A 21,649-nucleotide genomic window follows, 5' to 3' on the forward strand; every position below is an offset into this window, starting at 1 on the left:
AACAGCTTCACAGTTAGGTTTTGATGGGAACTATGGGGCTATTTACATTTCAAATGAGAAACTCTATTTGCTCCTGAATTTTAAGTCAGGTGGCATTTGCCCATATGATGGCTGTCCTCTTGCAAACTGTGTGCTAATTACTAATTATATTATAAATCTGAAAACTATAACGTTAATGTGTTGGGCAGATGCCCAGGCTCCTCTTATAAGTGTTGCTTCTAAGTTCACAGGTGTACACTGATGTAGAGTGTTGCTCAAATGGAAATTTACCTTAAAAAACAAAAGACAAGAGGCATTTGGCAAAACAGGAACAGTTTGTTTAATCAAACATTATTGCCGGAAGAGCAGTTACAGAACCAGGGTCTGAGGACTGTCTCTTGTACATCAAATTGAAGCTGGTTTTTATACATTTATCTGGGTGTCATAAAACTACAAAATACATTCTTTTCTTGGTAAAAAATGCGAACATTTGTCACAGAGTCATGAATACAATCCCACATAGTGAACGCAGGTGGGCCTAGACACAATGTGGGCCAGCAAGTACGTGTCCAGATGTCTGGCCTGAGGGACGTGTGGTCCCTGGGTGTGCTGTTTGTACTGTGTCCTGAATGGCTATGTGCTCCAAACTACATGTGCATCTAACTTTATGGTGTGTTTGTTAATGCATACGGCCTTCTGCCCATATGTGCTTTATTGGGACCAAACTCCGGGGACCGTTGCTTCCTATCTGTAAGATCTGAGCTTAATTTCCTGGTTTGTGTGTTTGCCTGCCGGCTCAGTGTTACCTCACCTATGACCTGTCAGTCATTAACCTCAGGTCAGGTCTCAGAGCTTGCTTGACCATGTACCTACATCACGGGGTTGACAGAAAGTTCACGATGGGGGAATCTAATTGTGGTGATGCAACTTTGTTCGCGTATATAAATGTATAGCTGTGTGTATCAACACTGGTCAATCCAATATTAACAAGCGTATTAAATAATTTACTTTGAAAGCCACTTTGAAACATGTGGGAATCTAGTTCATGTTTGTAAGGGAAACTATTATATGTGTTTTTAGAATGCATTTATCCCTGTGAATATATGTGACACCTTAAATTCTGAGGTAACCTCTCACTCCCCATTCATGAGCTGGAAAGCTGTATATTTCTAAAAACTAGACACAATTCTGAATTCAGCAAAAAGTAATTTGTGTAGATTGCTCATGATTGTTCTAAAAATAACGATTGTAAGTAGAAATACTGATACTGATCCATGGCTCCATGTTCCAATTGCAATTGTTGGTCTAGAAGGGAAGAGCCTAATGTGCTTACCTCTGGTCCACATGATTCATTTTACATACACTTAATGTTGAACTGGTGAATAGTGCCGTGATACCTTGACCCATACACCAAAATTATCATTCAGGCACCAACACACAACTTTTCCTGAACAACTAGAATACATCAAGGTTGTACAATAAACTATTGAAAGTCAGCTAGATTAAACTAAGTGATCTATAAAGCGGCCTCAGTCTCAGTCAGAATTACAGGACACTCTCACTACATTTCACATGATGACTTGAGCCCCACACAAAGTCCCATGAGTTACCATTGAGAGAAAAAGCTTCTGTTGGTGGGACGCACTGAAGAAACCTTCTGAAGAGTGAGGGGTCTGTCTCCAATCCAGCTCCTCAGTACGAAGCATTTCAGAACCAAGAGCGGGCAGATTTTAAAAAGGTCGGTATCAAAGATGGCTGCCAATGCTTGCCAAGTCTCATAGTGGTTTGTTTTCCCATTAAACTTCAAGCAGCCACCTCCAATGGTCACCCCAGTTTGGACATCTCACAGCCTTCCTGGATTTCATTCATGGGCACGGACTATAGAGCGTAATATATTTGTAATACTGAAGGAGTTGAGGCAAGTGCAAGATAGGTATTTGTGACCTAGTTAAGGAACAACACGCAGAAAGAAATATACATTATGTAATCTCTGATTCCTTGTCCAATCCCATCTTCATGCCCATGTAACCATGACAACCACTCCAGACACCTTCAGGTGCCAATCAGTAGAAACATCACTCCATGAGAATTGTACCTGTGCCAAAATAGGATCCAAACTACCCTAATGCTCTTAACGTCATCCCTTGTGACTGTCTGGATGTGATTAATCTGAGATATATATTAGTTGATGGACCTCTCCAGCCCCCTGCTAAATGGATGTGCTAAAAGGCACTGCCAATTGCGATTGTTATGTTATCACGCAATAACTCCAGAGCAGCCTTATTTATCCAATCACCTGCAGGAAGTGTGTGACTGGAACCAAGTAGTCCCTTTTGAGCTCGATAAAAGTGTGCAGTTCATGATTTTGTCAACATCTCCCATCATATCAAATTCTTAAGGGGCGAACGGTAAAACACAGCAACAGCTGCAGAGAGGGGGGTCTCTGGGCACCATCGGGAAATGAATTCCAGTATGTAATTGCTTTGAGCAAAGTACCTGCCTGGCCGCAAGTTAACATATTCCATGAGAGTCGGTCAAATACTTGTTCAAAGAAGCTTACTTTCTGGTTGCCTTTGGCTACACACAACTGGGCGGAAAACCATGGCTGTGATTCAAAGAATAGTGCTCCAGATGCAGTAGGCCTAATCCTTGGTGTTTGTATGCCCATTTCAGAGAAATGCCGACTACAAGTACCTTGAGAAAAGGGGGTTGTAGTGAAAATGAAGTGCTCTAGAAATAATGTACCAACCTGAACAACCAGCCTCCTGGGATGACCCAACCCATCAATGAAATTGTGTTTCAGGAGCAGAGTATCCATGTAATAGATCGGAATTCCCAAACAGCAGAAAGTACCTGTTTCTGAACCTTAAGGTGTCCATGCTAATCTCTCCTGATGTCCCTCCTGGTGTATCGTCTACCTGGAGTTCCTTGCTGCAGTCCCAAAACTACGATTTTGCTAGTTCCTCTTGGCAGATAGACCAGTGGCTATAAACATAGGGTGAAAAGTATAAGAAAAACATGGCACCAACAACCAGTGCCCATACGTTAAGGTAAAAATCCCAAATCATCCTACTCGTCATGAGTCTGGCGGTACGGGTGATGTACAGTAGTCAAGCCCACTACTGCATGATGGATAGTAGCTATTCTAAAAAAAACTCTTGCTAGAGCCTGCAAACTCCACTGCAGTCACACAGGGCCACCTTCACATAGATGAGGTTATTTGATAAGGCCCTAGCTTTGTTTTTTTTCTTTACCATGCACCCTTCATGTAAAGCCTTTCCCCTTAAAGACTCGCAGCGATTTTAATTCTGATTCTAACAAGTCAAAACACTTCCAGTAGCGCCTCTCATGAAGAAACATTCCTTTTAGACACTGTATTTGTAACTATTTATATTTTTATTCATAGATATGTGCAATCCATTTAAATATATATATATTTATAAAACGCACAATTACCTGCAAACACATCCTTGTGCTGATAAATATATTAAATAGCTCTTTCTTCAATTCACCAGACCATAGTTTGAACAGTCGGGTCTTTACTGCTTTCATGACTGTTAACTAGCTTGTGGCTGCGCATAAGTTAAGAGGAAAAGAATTCCAGATTTAGCAACTTGAGAAGAGAGGATACAACCACCCTGGGGCACCTTTCTCACTTAAGGCCACATTAATAGGTGACGTGTGGCAGATCATTAAGCATGGACCAGCATGTGGCAAGTTAAACAGTCATCATGAAAGATAGGTCCTGATTATCCATTGCTTTGAGACCAGTACAGATACAGATAATGAACAAACATCATTAGCAGCTGGGCCGCCATGTTTTGTGAAAACTGGAGTTGATTAATAACATGCAGTGAGAGGCCCACGTGCAGGTCACTTACGTAATCAAGGCAGGAACCTATGTCAGAATGATGAACAGAACGATGAGTCAGCACGGGAAGGAAGTGTGCAGCCATCTTTAGAATTTTCAAGTGACTAAACCAAAATTGGTGGACATAAAAAAAAATAACTAAGCCGTGACCACTACTTCAGCTTCCTTTAAAAAAAATATATATTTCTTTATTGGCATCTGCATACATAGTCAGTCAGGCGATGATAGACAGTACACATTGATGATCAACAGACAAGTTAATGCTTGGGTACAATCTTCGCATTTGTGCAGCGCCTGTTCATAATAACACGTACAGTGAATTTTGCATCATATCTTCACAAAGCCAGTAGAATTTAACAATGGAATATGCCATAAACAGGGAAGCCACCCGACCATCCCAACTCTCTGAAAAGGCAACATTAAAGACCCCTTCGCCTGACCTCACATCTATGAACCCGTAGTAGTTCTGTGTTGTCAGAAGGGACCTTGGCGGCCAATGGAAGTGAAGGGATTGGCCTGTAGAAAGTTTTCCTCAACAGAGGGATCACACTTACCTCTTTGTGCTGAGAATGAGCGGTGGTGGTAGCATTTAAGGAATCAACAGGATTATATACCATAGGCGGGATACAGGGAATAGCTAGATGGAAGTTACGCATGGAGCTGAGATCCCCCGGACGGGCATGACTGCTTTCATGAGTTGAATGGAGCGGTCCAGGAAGCGAGGAGTAAATATGATCTGTGAGCTCTTTGCATCATAGGCAATCTTCTCTCCTGGAGGACAGTGGTGCTGGAACAATTTTCAGAGGGTTGATGCTTCCATCGATGTTCTTCACCGAAGGAATAGGGTTAGAAATGAAAAGATTACCAAAAAAGAACAAGTGTAGCAAATGAGACACACCCATTCCTCCGGAAGGTTGTGGGAGAGTAGTGCACGTCCAATGATGCATCACAATGTCTCTAATGTATCACCAAAGCGTGGTGTGGTGTGCTAATGCCACTTATGGAGAGCACATTTTACATTGAAATGGCCTCAAATGTGCATCAGGTGTGCAGTTTTATGGCACAACCTATGTGGCACACAAACTATAATGTGTAGCAATTGTATGTTTCTGCATATTTATCATTGGCGGGTCATTCAGGTAAAGTGACTCGGTTGATTTTGTTCATATTAAAATCTTTATTTCCATCATGCCTGAATTAGAAAAAAAACTAAGTGCCTCGTTTATACTTTCCTTGTTTCTGATGCGTTTTGAAATATTTGTAAAGTTAATTTACACGTGTTTAAATTGCTATTGTTAGAAAACATGTGACACTTCCTGTAGCCCAGCAAGATTGTCATTGGGTTCATTACAAAATGCCTTTACTTTCCAATCAAAGAAAAAGTAAACACCAATTAGAAGACATTGGGTGACACTTGACCTCTGAACTCACAGAAAAAGCCACAAGACAAACACAACATTTTAAACCATGTTTATTGCTCATTCTGTTTCTGAATTGCAGAAGGGTTATTTTGGGGGTTCTGCAGCAAACCAAGCACCCCTACTTCCACCTCTCCTTTTGGAGAATCCATAGAGTTTAACTGGTAAGAGAAAAAAGGAATCCGAAATAAACCATATTTCAGACACAGAGTAGGAAGAAAGAGATTCTCCCAGACTCTGAGACGGGGCTAGTATTCTTACACACCAGAAATAAGAGAACTATTTTACCATCCTGAAGATCTCACGGGTGAATAATGGTCAGAACTTCCTTCTGATGACTTGTGAAAGCGACGGGATATTTCATTTTATAGTGTTAAATAGAAACGAGGGGCTGTTCCAAAATGCCTTCAGGCAATCTGACTGTCAAATAACTATACGGATTTGTGTTTAAATGCACTTCTAAAACTGCAAATCGGTAAGTGCTGTATCATCCTCGGCACTTTGATGTGTATTACCCTGTTACTGATGCTCGGTTCTCCTGGTCAGTTGCGTGACAACCAGTAGCTTTGTCTTATAAACCCTAAATAAGTATTTTTACAAAAGTAGAACCAGTAGGCTTCTGCCTGCAAGAGCCAACGAAACAACATCTGTACTCAGACTCATTTACTTGGCAGACATTGTGAAACTAATTAATTGTATTCACATCGTAGCTTAGTCAGTAAAATGGGGACGGGGTAAACAAAAAAAACAGCATTGGGGACGGGGTAAACAAAAAAAACAGCATTGAGTGGGACACCAGCACAGACTCCCCAGAAATCCTGTTGCTGCTTTCATGCTACACCTAGGATGAAAGCAATGCCAGGATTAGTCTGAGCGGCTTGGATTGCCGCTCAAGACACAACCCTGGCATCTGTATAGTTTCTCCAGCCTGGATGTGTACACCAAAGTAAGAAACCTAAGTGCGCATGTGTGTTTGGCTGGCCTGAGATGTGTGTTGGGGCTCCTCCACCCCCTTTCATGACCAGCTCCGTCCCTCCCTGCACTGTTGGCTGAGCCAGCAAATGAAAAAAAAAACAATATTAAACTATTGTTTTATTTTTCATCTCCCGGCTCTTGGACAGGGGGGGACGCTCCTCCATCATTGCGGAGGAGCCACCCCTTTTACGTAGTGTAACACCCCAAACACATCCCCAGAAGCTACGCCCCTGACTGTATTCATGGATGTGTACTGCATACAACAGAAAATTAATCCCAATAAACGTAAATGTTGTACATCTATCTTAATCAATATTAAAAGCACATAAAAGGAGTGTTTACTTTTCAATGAGGCATTAAAACCACTGGGGTAAAGTTCATCCTGTGCTGAACAGGAAAAATATTTCTCTCCCTATGGTGTCAAGACATTAATGTGCCTCACACGTCTACTGCTGAGCTTGGGTCCCAATCCCTGAGCTAAGATCTAACTCAGAACTATCTCCTGAGATTCTAAGAGGGTCTACGAGCCACAGTGACCACTGTTTACCCAATGACGTATCACCAGCAGCTTTCCACATGCTATGATCCTGTGACCACTTTACATTCTAGGTGTGATACTGAGAGTGGAACGACAGCTAAGGCCTCTACAAACATTAATATCTTTCTTAAATGTAGGCTGCACTGAAGTTATGTGTTTTGCCATTCCATGAAGAGCTAAGCAGAGTATGTTTGATGCAAGTCCTCCCTCATCAGTAGGACAAAAGTCAGCTGCAAATCATAAATCTCCGTTTCATGCCCCTTATGTAATTCACATGGGCTTTTTAATTTCTTCTAATAAGATCTGAGGCTCTAAGGCTGCAACCTGGGCTTGGTCAAACAAGGATGCTCCACTCCAGAACAACCAATCCACCTTGATTCATGTGTGGTAGCGGCATTCACATACCTTGTCATACTATTTCTGTGAAAGGGCCTTGATCGAAGCCACAGGTTCTATCATCTCTCCATAATTGTCACCCATCCCTGCGATCATTGATGTTCTTCTAGGAGATTCAGTCCATCCCAGCCAAGCCAGCCAACACTTTGACCTTACTCTGTCCTCATTGTCCAGCTGTGGATTCCTGCTAGGTAAATCACCCCATGTGATCTAATGTCTGACTCTTTTTTTCTTGCAGCTGTAACCCAATTATTTGGTCACTGTGGAATGTCACAATGACTTCCCTAAAGCTGCCGTCCATATGTGTCATTGCACTGTGCACTTCAGCTACTACCCCAGATATACATCCTTGTCTGCTGCATATAACGCTTTTCATTCCTTCCATATGCCCCCCCTTTGTGCCTGAGATTTCCCAGCAGTGTTCTCTGTGAATGCCCCTCTAAATGCAGCATAGGCAAGCGTGAATGGGTTCAGGTGCTAAGTCAGTATTTATCGTGTAAGGGCTGACTCTTAGAGTACCAGTGATGGGATACTAGTTCTACACCATGCAGCCAAGTTAATATATGTGAATTGATTAACTGGCTCTGTTCCAGCGATATGTGTGTTTGCAGCATGTGTAATGAGGAGTAGACTGAATAGTCCATAGGCAAGTATTTTTTTGTGGCACGCATCCCACAGCATTATACCTTCAATTACCCCCTTACATGCCAAGTTCTTCGTTCAGCACAGGTGCAGTTTTCGCCCCATATCATCACCTGGCCGCAGAAGGGACGACGCTTAAACTATACCTTGGGAAGAACTGTATATGAACTGCATATGCACATTAGGAACATCTGTGTTTTCTAAGCAGAATTACTTAGGACAGCACATAAGGCAATAGGTGGAATGAGTGCATAAATCTCAGCTACTCATAATGATACTGGGCTGCATTCAAGTCAGTTGGTATATATGGCTCTCATAGAGAGCCTCTATCATGTATTTCAGTTTCCAAATCTCATGACCTGCTGCTATGACATAGCAACAGTTAAGAAAAAATACTGCTTACCCACGATTGTGATGTCATAAAGGTCTTCCAGGCCATACTGATAGGCCTCTCTGAGAGCCTGTCAGTGCAGCTTTGCTTGTCTTCTTCCCCCACCCCTCAACCTTTAGGATTGAGATACATAACAGAGGCCATGTTATGAATGGCTTCCCCATTACTCCTCTGTCACTACGAGGCAATTGAAAGCAGGGGGAGATGATTTTGGTGGCCATGCATAGCATACAATGATAGATGGGTAAAAGGTGAATTACAGGGATGTTTTCACCTCATGATTCTGAGTGATGTCATAGAACACTTGAGCTTCGCTCTCCTTTTCTATTTGACATCACTCTGAGCTCCTCAATAAAAACATTCCTATCGTTCACTGTTACCCAGCTATAGTTCTATATATATTTGTGCTCTTCTGTGCCCACACGTGGGTCCCAAGCTTGGTGCATGATTAGGACTTCCACTGGTCCTCTCTGATGAGGACCAACCAAACAGATATCAGTCTTTTGTTCCTGTGCAGAAGGGACATGCTCTGACAGTTCAGACTGGACTGTACCTATTCAAGCTAAGGTTGGTTGCTGAAGTGGTACAATGATTGCAACAAAAAGGGACTGGTAATCTAGCCCAGAGTAATTATCAGTCACAGACATTAATTCTGTTATCTGTTTTCCAGAAAGTTGGTACCTAGGGAATAAGACACTGGATGAAGAGCACAACTTGAGACTTTCATCTTGTGTCTGGTTTAGCGTGTCCCTTCCTATTGAGAGGTGTCTGCAGTAGAACTGAAACATGCTGTATGGGCATCAGGTCTTCTATTTTAGGAAGTGTTTGCCTTTTCTCAGTTCCCTGAGTGCCCCTGACAACCTAGGAGTTCACCATGTAATCTGCATCTATCATTAGCAGACTCAAAAAGAGTGGACTCATACCCTAATCCCCCCCACCAACCTTCTTTCATTTCAGATTGTTGCCTGGCAGATTGCTTAGACTAGTGCTGCCCATCAAGAAATGTGCCAACTTTGCAGTAAAGCTTTGAACTCTGTGGGGAAAATAAATCAGCCATCACCCCTGCATTGCCCTATGCTCCCCTTTATTGTAGGGCTAAATTTGTGAAATATTCACCCAAGTATTTAAAATAAACTTCTTCTCTAAACCATAGGCAGTATGTTAACCCTCCACCACTCTCACTTACGCAGAGTGCAGAGGAGATATAGTGCTAACCAATGATCATTTAATAAGGGGTACAGACCACAGGCCCACAGGCAGTTCAGAAAGAAACACTCAAATAAAAGATGGGCGATTCCATCACAAAGCACTATCCTTGGGTGTGAAAACCATCCACAGCCACTCTACATCAGACCAGCACCCTTTAGGGGGATCGTAGTATTTCTTAAACAAACAATGCTTTCTGCCAATTGCATGCCTGCGCATGCACCAACACTCATACCCATGCATGGCTCAAATTGTCTGGATTGGTTTTATTAAAGAAAACTCCTTCCAAGATAGTAACTGATGTACACACATGTTGTGATGCACACGTGTCATGCTAAGGGGGTCATTCCGAATCTGGCGGTCTTGCGACTGCCAGACTCAGGGTGGCTGTCGGGCCGCCGTGGTAGTGGTGGTCCAATCCGCCACATTCTGACCGAGGCTTAGTCTCCGCGGTCAAACCGACGACACTGCCAGGCTGCAGTCAGCCTGCAGCCTGGTGGTACCGGCATTTGTAATCCGCCAGGGCAGCACTGCTCTCTGGATTACGAGTCCCATTCTGCCAGCCTTTCCATGGCGGTTTACACTGGCGTAGAAAAGTTGGCGGAATGGGGGTGCCCAGGGCCCCCTGGGGATCCCTGCACTTGGCATGGGCAGTGCAGGGGCCCCCATGCACAGTCCCGTCACGCATTTCACTGTCCGAATTACAGGCAGTGAAATGCGCGACGGTGTTGCCGCACCCGCTGCACCACCACATTGCCGCTGGCTCGATTCCGCCTGCCGCCCATGTAGTAAACTTGGAATAGGGCCGTGGTGTCCTGGCAGCACTAGCGGTCAGGTGGCGGGTTGAGTTTGGCGGGCGATCTCTGGCAAAGTAGAATGTTTTGGCTTCTCCAGGGCATGTTCTTGAGCTTCACGGGCTGTAGTAGCCCAGCTGCAAAAACCACAGCCCCAGCATCAGAATGCATTATGCATTAGAATGCACACCATTGTTTGCATATTTGACAGCACTGTTTGACACCACCCCTTTGTGCGCCCCCATTTACCCCATGAACAGTGCTTGGTTTGTAAATTAAAGAGTGCTGGTGCCCAAAGCTCTGCTCAGAAGCTCGCAGCCTGTGCAATGAAAGGAGCACCCCGAATAACAAAGCTGTGTAGCCTTCAGTTCCACTCATGCCTCTTTAACCTACTACCAGACTCTTCCTCCCCCTTTATCTCCCTCTTGCAGGTTCATGTTTTCTCAATTTGTCAGTGGCGGCTGGTGACATTTGAAAGTAGTGGGGGGTAAAAGTTGGATATGACTTTTATGTAGCAAGTGAGTGAGCAAGCTTAATGGACAAACGTGGGGTCCAAGGCAAGTCCTCCACCCAAGAATTGTTTTTAAAAGGATTGACAAATGGTGCATTTGAGAGCAAATTAATTTAGTGAGAAACAAAGATGTATAAAGCAGTGGGAACTTATAGTCTTAAAATACTAAACACATTATGAACTGCCCTATATCTTACTGCATTAATATGTTCAACAGTTACTTTAATGTGCAAATTGTACAGAGTGATAACTTCAGGCCTTTAACGTGTGTGCTTGCCTAGTGTCTTGCACTGCATGCAGCATCACCTTTGGAAGAAAATGTTCTAACCGGGCATGAGGAAGCACCCACAGCTGCTGGCTGCAATCAATCATATATAAATATGTGCAGACAGGTCTTTAAGTGAGATGAAAAATGTGGAGCTCTTTAAAAGGGAACATGAAAAATACATTTCTGTGATTCCAATAGTGTGCCACCTGGCCTGTATTTTGGTTTCTCTCTGGGATGTTATTGAATCCAGAAATATAACACAACAACTGACATGCACCTAAAACCTGTCCGTACTATTGGCTTTGTCAATGGTTGTTACCTATTTAAGATAAATGAGTAACAACAATGATTAGTTATAAATAATTAACATTGGGGATGTTTCAATCCTGAAATTGTGAGACTGTCAATTAAATATTATTAAGGCTTATGGAAAGAGTATGGCCTTCAATTACGTGTGCTTTACGTTAGTTTTGTATGACCTTTTTCTCTTCACGCCTCATCCATCTGCACATTTTCAACCTCCTCTCTTTCCTCTTCAGCACCTTGTTTTCCCTCTACCCTGAACGCACTCCCTCGCATCTCCCTTATTTTACCACCCCAAACATACACTGCACTCATTCACATTTAAACACTTTATTTTATTTTGCTTTTGCCTTAAATATGTTGACCTTTACACACCCCTTCACACACATCTACACTGAATTTAATTTGCAGCTGAAATACATGACCTTTGTTCTGTGTGCTCTACAGAGACCCCAACCCACTGTCAGCTACTTTGCTTTGCCTTCAGCACCAGCGCTCTTAATCAAAGCCCCTCATAAACACCAGGCACGAGTCAAAGTATGCACTATGCAAGAGTAATACAATGCACAGAAACACAGCATGATGAAACAGCTGACTCTCTCGGGGAATGCAACATAAAGTAAAAGATGTGAAATAAGAGGAACTAAATGGCTGACACACCGTACACGCATTTTAGCATTCATTGTTCGCATATCAATCCATGTTTGTGGCATTAAGGGCATGAAGACAGGGTCAGTTTTAACTCCGTACAGCAGATAAATGCCTTTACTTTAAGCACATATTTTTCCGTTTGCGCTTAACTCCGATATTTGGTTCCATTTTGCAAGGGAGCAAGAACCCTGCTCATCGTTTGGAACAGTTTCTTGAGGAACAAATACAGCAGCTTCAGTTCTAAAGGAGCCAGCGACCTGCAGCCACTGCCTGGAGTGTAAGATGGGGATGTTAGCGTGATAAGGGGTATCAGTACAATAAAAATAACACAAGATCAGCCTTATAACACTTACTGTTACCGAAGACAATGCACTAAATCACACATGCTTGCATCCACTCCTACTGCGTGACAAATGTGGAAAAGATGGGATCTATGCCTGTTAATGACAGATGGCTGCCCTCACACGGGGATGAAGACTCCCAAATCATGACACTAAATCGTCACTGGCCTATAGTGGATACTGCCATAGACGACAATGGAAATGAAGAGCTTCAGAGCAGTCAGCCCTGCGTCTTGCGGCACAGTGTAGAAAGTTGATTTACTGCCTGGCTTCCGTCTCATGCTTCAAAGTGAGGTGGGGCAGCCTGGGACAGCCCAGACTTAAATGCATTGATTTGTTGAGAGATACGATATGATCGTATCTCTAAATAAATCAATCTATTTAATATTTTATATATGAATATGTAGGAATTTCAGCCCCTCAGCCCTAAAAGAGAAACCACCCCTGCCATTTGTAATGGGTTTTAAGAGTTTCTTTCCTCCTGCTTTCGATTCATGTGTTTCCCCTTCTTTAGCAATTGATAAATGCCTGATACTGAAAAATAAGTGCTGGTTTTCAAATTATGTGCTGGTGCCCCCCAAAGGCAACCACTCCTCAAATTAGGCACTGACCTTAGATTTGCAGGAACAAAGTTTTGTAAACATGGGTGGCAAATGCCATGTGCCTGCCATGCAGTCACCATCCTCTGGCCTAAAAGCAGTGATGTGACACACGCCCGCACCTCCTGCGTTTTAGGGTTGCCCCTCAACCCTTTAGGGGAGTCCATTTAGCCCATGACCAATGGATATCTGTGAGATGTAGGAGACTAAGGGAACCCTCTGCACATTCTGCAGGGGGGCCCCATCATTTTGTGTTACACCACAGGCTAAATGTGAGAGGAGCCGCCAATTCTTTTTTTAGCGAGTTAGGAGGCAAATGTGAATATGCACTAGGATTATTGTGTTGCTGCAAATCTAAACATGCACTAAGGTTTTATGAGCAAGGGTGCAAATGCAACCCTATGGTCTAATTTACACATCACATCATTGCATGCACTTAATATTTTTAAGAGCAAACAGTAACATGCATGCATGGCTACCAAATGATAGTGGAAATTGAAACATGTACTAAGGACTACTGAGTGGTATGGCAAATATAACATGAACTTAAAATTAATGAATGATGGCGCGAATCTGAGTAACCAAGGGAAAACCTACCTCTGTCACTTACATGCACATACAACAATTATAACACTGCTATATTTAGCTAGTCACATTTTCTATAATCGTAACACAATCATTTTGGTAAAAATTAATAATCTACTACTAGTGCAATCTATCATTTTTTAATTCCACCTAAAACAACAAAACAACCAAAAAGTTAAGAAATGATTACATTTTATCTATCTAAAGCAAACCATTGATTAAAAAAACATTAGCAACATCCGTTGACTTTGTTAATTCTTGATTTAATTAATGGTGTTTGTGAACCGGTAGTTCAGTGCGTTTCCACCTCGGAACAATTTGGGCTTCGCATTTTCTGTAAATAAGAGTTTCACCTCCATATAGCAGCTTTAATTTTTAGTAAATACATACTTGATCTGCAAACAGCTTGTTCCTTTGAGTACTCATATTTACTCCAGCCACACCGTTAAATTCTGCCTCATATGTCTAAGTATCACCATCACATACCAAGAGTACCCACCTTGAGTCAGGAGCGTTTACCGAATGTAGGTTTGCTCTCTTTGTGCCACATGTACAAAAGTTTTTAGCGGTCGCTAAGTAGTGACAGCTAAATAGCCATTTGACATGTACCAACCCTATTTTGCAATTCGGTAACCAATTACCGAACTGCAAAAAAATGTTTGCTAGTCGGTATTAGGAAGGGGCATGTTAAGGGTGTCCCTTCCTAATAGCGAGTTGCAGGGGCATGTATGAATGTTTTGCGGCTGGAATGCGGTAACAAAACATTAATCTTTTACTGACTCCGTGAAGGAGTGGTCATCTATTCGCAAAAGGTAAGGGGTACACAAGGGACCCCTTGCCTTATGTGAATGTGGACACCAACATTTTTTAAGAGCATTTTTAAGAGCATTTGTGCCTGCTCTTAAAAAATGAAAAGAACACTTTTCATTTTTAATTTTAAAATGCATCCCATTTTCCTTTGAGGAAAATGGGCTGCCTTTTTTTGTTTTTTTTAAATGCTTTAATTAACCCTTTCGCTGCCAGGCCTTTTCCCCCTCAGATGCCAAGCCTTTTTTTGGCTGTTTGGGGCAGTTCACGCTTACACCCTCATAATGTTTTGTCCACATAAGCTACCCATGTCAAATCTGCGTCCTTGTTTTCAAACATCCAAGGGATTCCAGAGATACCCATACTTTGTGGGTTCCTCTGAAGGAGACCAAGAAATTAGCCAAAATACAGCGAAAATTTCATTTAAAAAAAAAAATGGGACAAAAGGGCTGCAGAAGAAGGCTTGTGGTTGTTTCCCTCAAAATGGCATCAACAAAGGGTTTGTGGTTCTAAAATCATCATCTTCCCAGTTTTCAGGAACAGGTAGACTTGAATCAGAAAACCAAATTTTTCAACACAATTTTGGCATTTTACTGGGACATACCCCATTTTTACTATGTTTGTGCTTTCAGCCTCCTTCCAGTAACTGACAGAAATGGGTGTGAAACCAATTCTGGATCCGGGGCAGCTAAACATTTCTGAAAAGTAGACAAAAGTCTGAATTCAGCAAGGGGTCATTTGTGTAGATCCTACAAGTGCTTCCTACAGAAAATAACAGCTGAAATAAAAAAATATTGAAATTGAGGTGAAAAATACAGCCATTTTTCTTCCACGTTTTATTCTGTAACTTTTTCCTGCGATGTCAGATTTCTGAAAGCAATATACTGTTCCGTCTGCTGGACTCTTCAGGTTGCGGGGATATATAGGGCTTGTAGGTTCATCAAGAACCCTAGGTACCCAGAGCCAAAAAATGAGCTGCACCTTGCAATGGGTTTTCATTCTATACCGGGTATACAGCAATTAATCTGCTGAAATATACAGAGTGAAAAATAGGTATCAGGAAAACCTTTGTATTTTTAAAATGGGCACAAAATAAGGTGTTGAGAAGCAGTGGTTATTTGCACATCTCTGAATTCCGGGGTACCCATACTAGCATGTGAATTGCAGGGCATTTCTCAAATAGAAGTCTTTTTTACACACTGTCTTACATTTAGAAGGAAAAAATGTAGAAAAAGACAAGGGGGAATAACACTTGTTTTGCTATTCTGTGTTCCCCCAAGCCACTCTATAAAAATGGTACCTCACTTGCGTGGGTAGGCCTAATGCTCGCGACAGGAAACCCAACATATACACATCACATTTTTACATGGAAATATGACATGTTTTTTGCAAAGTGCCTAGCTGTAGATTTTGGCCTCTAGCTCAGCCGGCACCTAGGGAAACCTATCAAACCTGCAATTTTTTTTAAACTAGACACCACGGGGAATCCAAGATGGGATTACTTGTGGGGCTCTCACCAGGTTATGTTACCCAGAATCCTTTGCAAACCTCAAAATTTGTCCAAAAAATACAAACACTTTTTCCTCTCATTTTGGTGACAGAAAGTTCTGGAATCTGAGAGGAGACAAAAATATCCTTCCGCCCAGCATTCCCCCAAGTCTCCTGATAAAAATGGTACCTCACTTGTGTGGGTAGGCCTAGTGTGCGCGAAAGAAAATGCCCCAAAACACTATCTGGACACATCAAAATGATCAAATACAAAACTACCTGGAGGAGGATCACCTGCGTTTTTGGTCCTGGGCTCAGCAGCCATCGAGGGAAACCTAGCTGTAGGTGGGCCAGGTGCCTGTGACAGGGAAGAGCCAAAAACATGTTGAAATTGAGGGGGAACCAATGCAGGCCCAAAAGGGCAGTTTGAAAGAAAAACATTTTTAGGCTGATAAGTGCAGCAGAATTTCTATTGTTATAGTTGAGACAATGTTGGGTGGCAGGAATTTTGTGGATTCCTGCAGATTCCGGAAGGTTCCATCACACAAATGTGGGAAAAAAGTGTGATTTTCAGCAAAGTTGGAGGTTTGCAGGGCATAGTGGGTAAGAAAATGGTGCGGGGTGCATGTGAATCACACCACCCTGGAATAAACAAGATGTCCAGTTTTCAGATGTGTCTAGGTCTTGTGGATTTTTCTACATGGCAGCGTCCCAAAGTCAAAAAAAGTGCAGCCCTCACCGTTCCAAGTGGGACGATTTGGAGAGTTACCAAGCTCTCATGGCCCAAATGTAAAACGAAAACCCAAAATAATCAAATGTCCTCTTGCTTGCCATGGGATAAGATGTTTTAGTGTGTGGGGGGAGATCTGAAAGACTGTTACCCCCTTCAGTTGGGGTGGAAGCATAACCAGGCCCATACTGGTTGGTAGCCACCACCCCACTATTTTTTAAATTTTTTTATTCCATGGCATCTAGTAGACTTTCTGCCCCCCCAGGGTGGGCATCGGTGGTAATTGCCCCATCTGCCCACTGGTGGGCATAACAACTTTGGCCAATTTATTTGGGGTGGGGGTATGGCCATACCACCACATTCTTATTTTGAAAAAAAAATCTTCCCTGGTCTCTGGTGGGCTTTCTGCCCCCCTTGGGGGCAGATGGACCTTCCAAAAATAGGCCGTTCTGCCCCAAAGGGGGCAGATATGGCCAACAGTAATTTGCCCCCAGGGGGAGCGACCCTTGTCCAAGGGGCTGCCCCCCAAACAAAACACACACATACACACACACGAATCTCTGGTGCCTAGTGGTATCTGCCCCCTGGGGGTTAGATTGGCCTAACAAAAATAGGCTGATCTGCCCCCAAGGGGGACAGAAAGGGCCTAAATACAATTTGCCCCACTGGGGAGCGACCCTTGCCTAAGGGGTCACTCCCCATACATAAAAACATAAAGTAAATAAAAAAATATATATACCTGGTGTCTAGAGGTTTCTGCCCCCCCCCCCCGGAGGCAGATCGGCATAATTACATTAGGCCAATCTGCCTCCAGGGAGGACAGAAAAGGCAGAAAAATATTTTGCCCCCCCCTAGAGAGCCGCCCTAGCCCGAGGGGCTGCTCCCCTTATACGTTAGTATTAAAAAAAAATCCCTGGTGTCTAGTGGTTTCTGCCCCCCCGGGGGCAGATCGGCCTCATATAATTAGGCTGGTCTGCCCCCGGGGGGACATAAATGGCCTAAAAATAATTTGCCCCCCCAGGGAGCAACCCTTGCCTTATATATATATATATCCCTGGTGTCTAGGGGTTTTCTGCCCCCCCCCAGGGGGCAGATTAGCGTAATTATATTAGGGCGATCTGCTGCCGGGGGGGCAGAAATGGCCTACAAATATTTCACCCCCCCCGGGGAGGGGACCTAGCCCAAGGGGCCGATCCTCTCATTCAACAGCAACAACAACAAAAAGTTCCCTGGTGTCTAGTGGGCATTTCTGCGGGCCGATCGCATCGCGATCACGCAGCAGAAATGCTTGCAGACACATGAAAGGAAAGGAAAGTCTTTTCCTTTCCTTTCATGCCTCTGCTGGCTCCCTCCTCCCGAACGGAAGAGAAATGCTTTTGTATTTCTCTTCCGCATCGCGCTGGAATCATGCTTCCAGCGCAATGGGAGGTGAACTCTGATGAGGTCAGCACGCAATCGCATGCTGATGCCATCAGACGTCACTGGGGAGGCTCAGGGGGGAGGGTCGGGTGGAAGGGGAAGCGATTCCCCTTCCAGCCCTGACCTTGGGGGGAGGGAGGACGGCCCTAGGGGAGAGCGCTAGCGCCTCCCCCGAGGGCCGTACACGGACATAATGGTTACATCCGTGGTGCCTGAAAGGCGCCGCCACAGACGTAACCATTACATCCGTGGCATACAAAGGGTTAAAAAGCAATCACGGACATGGTGGTCTGCTGACCCCAGCAGGCCACCATCCCAGTGAGTGCAGCCCATTCCCAATGCGTTACAAATTCAGCCTGCCTCATGAATATTGATGAGGTAGGTCCCTTGCAACTCATTTGGGAATCACAAACAGTGTCTAGGAGATTGTACATCGTGTTTTGTGAGTTCCTAATTGCAAGGGGCAAAAAGTCACAATTAGGAACTTGTAAAATGTAGCATAGTACATGTGGCACCTTATGCCCAAGAAAGGCTAACTTAAACCAAGGTTGGCCATTATATGTAGAACTGGTCAACATATTCATAGGCATTTTTTTAGCCAAGGCAAGCTATCGGGATTAGTCATGGCTTTGCCTAGAAAGCAAGTCAGATATGATTTCCATACGCCTGGTTCACCCAGAAATGAGGAATAGTGACCATGATGACAAGGACACCTACAACATGGTGGCAAGGACACTTTTAAACCAGGAAGCCACCTAAGGATATGAGATATTGTGCATATTTTTCAGAATTGGTAAACTAGTTCAAGAAAAATATTTTTCTCATTAATTCTGCTGTGTTTACACCATTGAAGTCAACGTTTCAAATTCTAGTGTCTTGCAGGTCTCTTAGACAAATATAAGATATGGTAAGATATGGAAGCTCAGGGCTAGGCAGCAAACAGAGTGGATTAAGTGCCTTCCTTCCAGTAGGGTGAATAAGGAGGTCTGTAAACAACTAATAGCGTTGGAGGGAAACGATATAAATATTAGCAATTTATCTGTGCATATTTATTAAATGTAGAGGATAATATTGACTGAATTCTCATTTGTTTTGATTGGTAAGGTACATTGACAAGCGATATTTGGAGTCGGTTTACCATATGACCATATGAAATTGACCGCTATATACATGTGTCCTTATTAAATTTTTCAAAACCACATTATATCCTTCCAATGAATGCCTTTTAGCCAGGGAGAATTCCATATGTCCTTAATTTCCTAAGAGCTGAACCCATGTATCATCTGAGATACATGAAACTCCTGAAATGGAAGGTTTCAGAATTGTCTTTAATAAAAAAAATATTGATATGGATAACGTTTTGTTAAAGAATATCAGACATGGCCACTGACCCCGCCAGGATGTACACTAACAGCAGCAACAACTAAGCAGTGTTTCCCTACTAGCCAGCGCCCTGAAGTTACTAGAGGCAACACACAACACTATACAAAAAGCCTTAATACATAAATATGATCAGCAGTGTATATTATTTTCTCAAAACAGACTTCAAAGTGCATGAGGAAATATAATAGGGTCTTCAAGGAAGTTGGACTAGCAGATCAAACAAATGCTGTTTGGTCACTAGCACATATAAGGCCTTTAATTAATGGAACAATAGCAATCTTGAGAGCAGTGGTAACCTGTAGAATGCATTTACTAGACTTCGCACTAGTTTATTAGCAAATACATACTTTTCTAGGAAATACAGCCTTTCCACTTTGAATACATTCTACTGCTATTTGGGCTGTTAGGAGATTCTGTTAACTAGGTTTCCTTCTCTGGCCCTTGGCATATCACATGTTAGACCTGCAGTGCATTAGTAGCGATTTATAGACTGAGAGGAGGGGAAATTCTCATGTATGAGGTTCATTGTCTCAAGAATGGTAGGATGAGGGGGTGGGTAATTTTGGGCCCACAGGTCCTGGTCTTACTAACTATGATGCTATGCTGGCTTTTGTATGGTAGAATTAGGATTGATATCAGACGAAACATAGCAGAAAAAGAAACTCTTCCAAAACATGAAGGTTTCATTAAACTCAGTACCTCCCACCTAAGCTCGGAGACGTTCTGAGGTGTTTCCCTTTACATGAAAGCATGAGGGAAAGCAAGTGTACGTGAAATTAGGAAAACATGATGAGATATATTATTTGCATATTTATGTTCATTTGACACACACTTTACTAACTGTAATAAGTACTTTGGGACTAGGAGGAGAGCTTCCACTTTTGTTGTGTTTCCTAAGTGGGTATGACAAGAAGTGTCCCTTAAGTGAATTCAGAACTTCTGATTTATTTTGTGTAGAGTGTAATAAATGTTTTTAAAAACGAATAAAACGAATTGTTTATATATATATATATATATATATATATATATATATACATATACATTTATAAGCGCACACACACACACACACACACACAGTAGCAAAGATGTACCAGGTCTTAATTAATGGAAACCTGCACAGAGGCTTCTTTTTGACTGTTAACTCGCAGAACATGGAAAACAAATCTTCATTTCATGCAACATAATGTGTCTTGAATTATAAGAAAGTATTGGAAGATAATATTGTGGATTGAAACTTTAGAATATAGTGTCACTGACTCACATGGCAGCATAATGTCAATTGCAGTTCTTACTCAGATGAATGTAGATTTTTAAAGAATGCTGTTTTATTAGTGGGGCTTCTATGTATGTCTGTAAGATTGCTAAAAAACATATTTAGTATTTTGGTATTAATGTGCTAATAATGCATGTTTGCCTTCTATTAGGCACACAAGAGGAGCGAGGGATACTGGCGTGGAAGGAGGCCCACGAGGATGATTCTGCTGACATCCTGGATACTGATGAAGTCTACAACCTTCCCTTTGGCATTGGCACCAGGTTCTGCACAGGATCTTGGACTCGGTACCTCCCGTTTTGTCCCAAACCCAAGAAGCAAGACTCCAGTAGCACCATTCAGCAGGAGGACAGCCATGACAAATCAAAGGACAATGAAATAGAGACCAAACACTGAATCACAGGGCATCAACAGTGACAATCAGCCCAACAGATTGACTTTGCCTCTGAGATGCTGTAGTGAATGCATCCGACACAAAAGTTGATCACACAGAAAACTGGATTCTATCCAGTATTGGTGTTACGGACTCCATGTGAGCGATGGCTCAGTTGTCAGCATAATGTCAATAACGAAGTAGCTTGCACTGATATCTAGCACTTACTAAATCGGTCCTGAAATATTTTCAAAATTAGCTGTTGAAATGGTAGGATAAAGGATGTGTGTTAGCCTGGTAACCAGATTCCCGAATAGCTCCTTTTCTACAGATTTTCATCTGAGTTTGTTGTTAACAGTGCATTCTAGCATACTGAGTCCAAAGAACTTGTAAAGTTGTGAGTGGCTCAAAGCCAGGTGAAGCTGCTTCCATAAATGACAAGTGGAACAGAGGAGAATTAAATTGTGTTTTGTATACACAAATAATTCAGTATTTTGCCTTCCTCTGTGTTTTCCTGTTGAATATCTTTAACGTCAAGCATGCCAAGATAGGATGGTAAGAGCTAAGGAAGATATCCTGTTGGAAAATGGCCGTCACTGAGGGATCACCCCCAACTTTTTGCCTTCCTCCTCCTCTTTTTCTGACCTTGTTTTTGTTGGCTTTAGGACTCTGGGAACTTTACCACTGCAAACCGGTGCTAAAGTGCAT

General features: G+C 42.7%; 1 protein-coding gene across 1 annotated transcript in view; it reads left to right on the plus strand.

The window, feature by feature from the left end:
- Positions 1-21,421, plus strand: part of LOC138287493 (solute carrier family 23 member 1-like) — a 293,360-nt gene extending 271,939 nt beyond the window's left edge. The window contains exon 12 of the mRNA XM_069227946.1: positions 20,720-21,421. Coding sequence (XP_069084047.1) covers positions 20,720-20,964 — 245 coding nt within the window. The 3' untranslated portion in view covers positions 20,965-21,421. The remainder of the gene's footprint in view (positions 1-20,719) is intronic.
- Positions 21,422-21,649: the final 228 nt, after the last annotated feature.

This window comes from Pleurodeles waltl, chromosome 4_1, assembly GCF_031143425.1.
Source record: "Pleurodeles waltl isolate 20211129_DDA chromosome 4_1, aPleWal1.hap1.20221129, whole genome shotgun sequence".
Taxonomy (NCBI): domain Eukaryota; kingdom Metazoa; phylum Chordata; class Amphibia; order Caudata; family Salamandridae; genus Pleurodeles; species Pleurodeles waltl.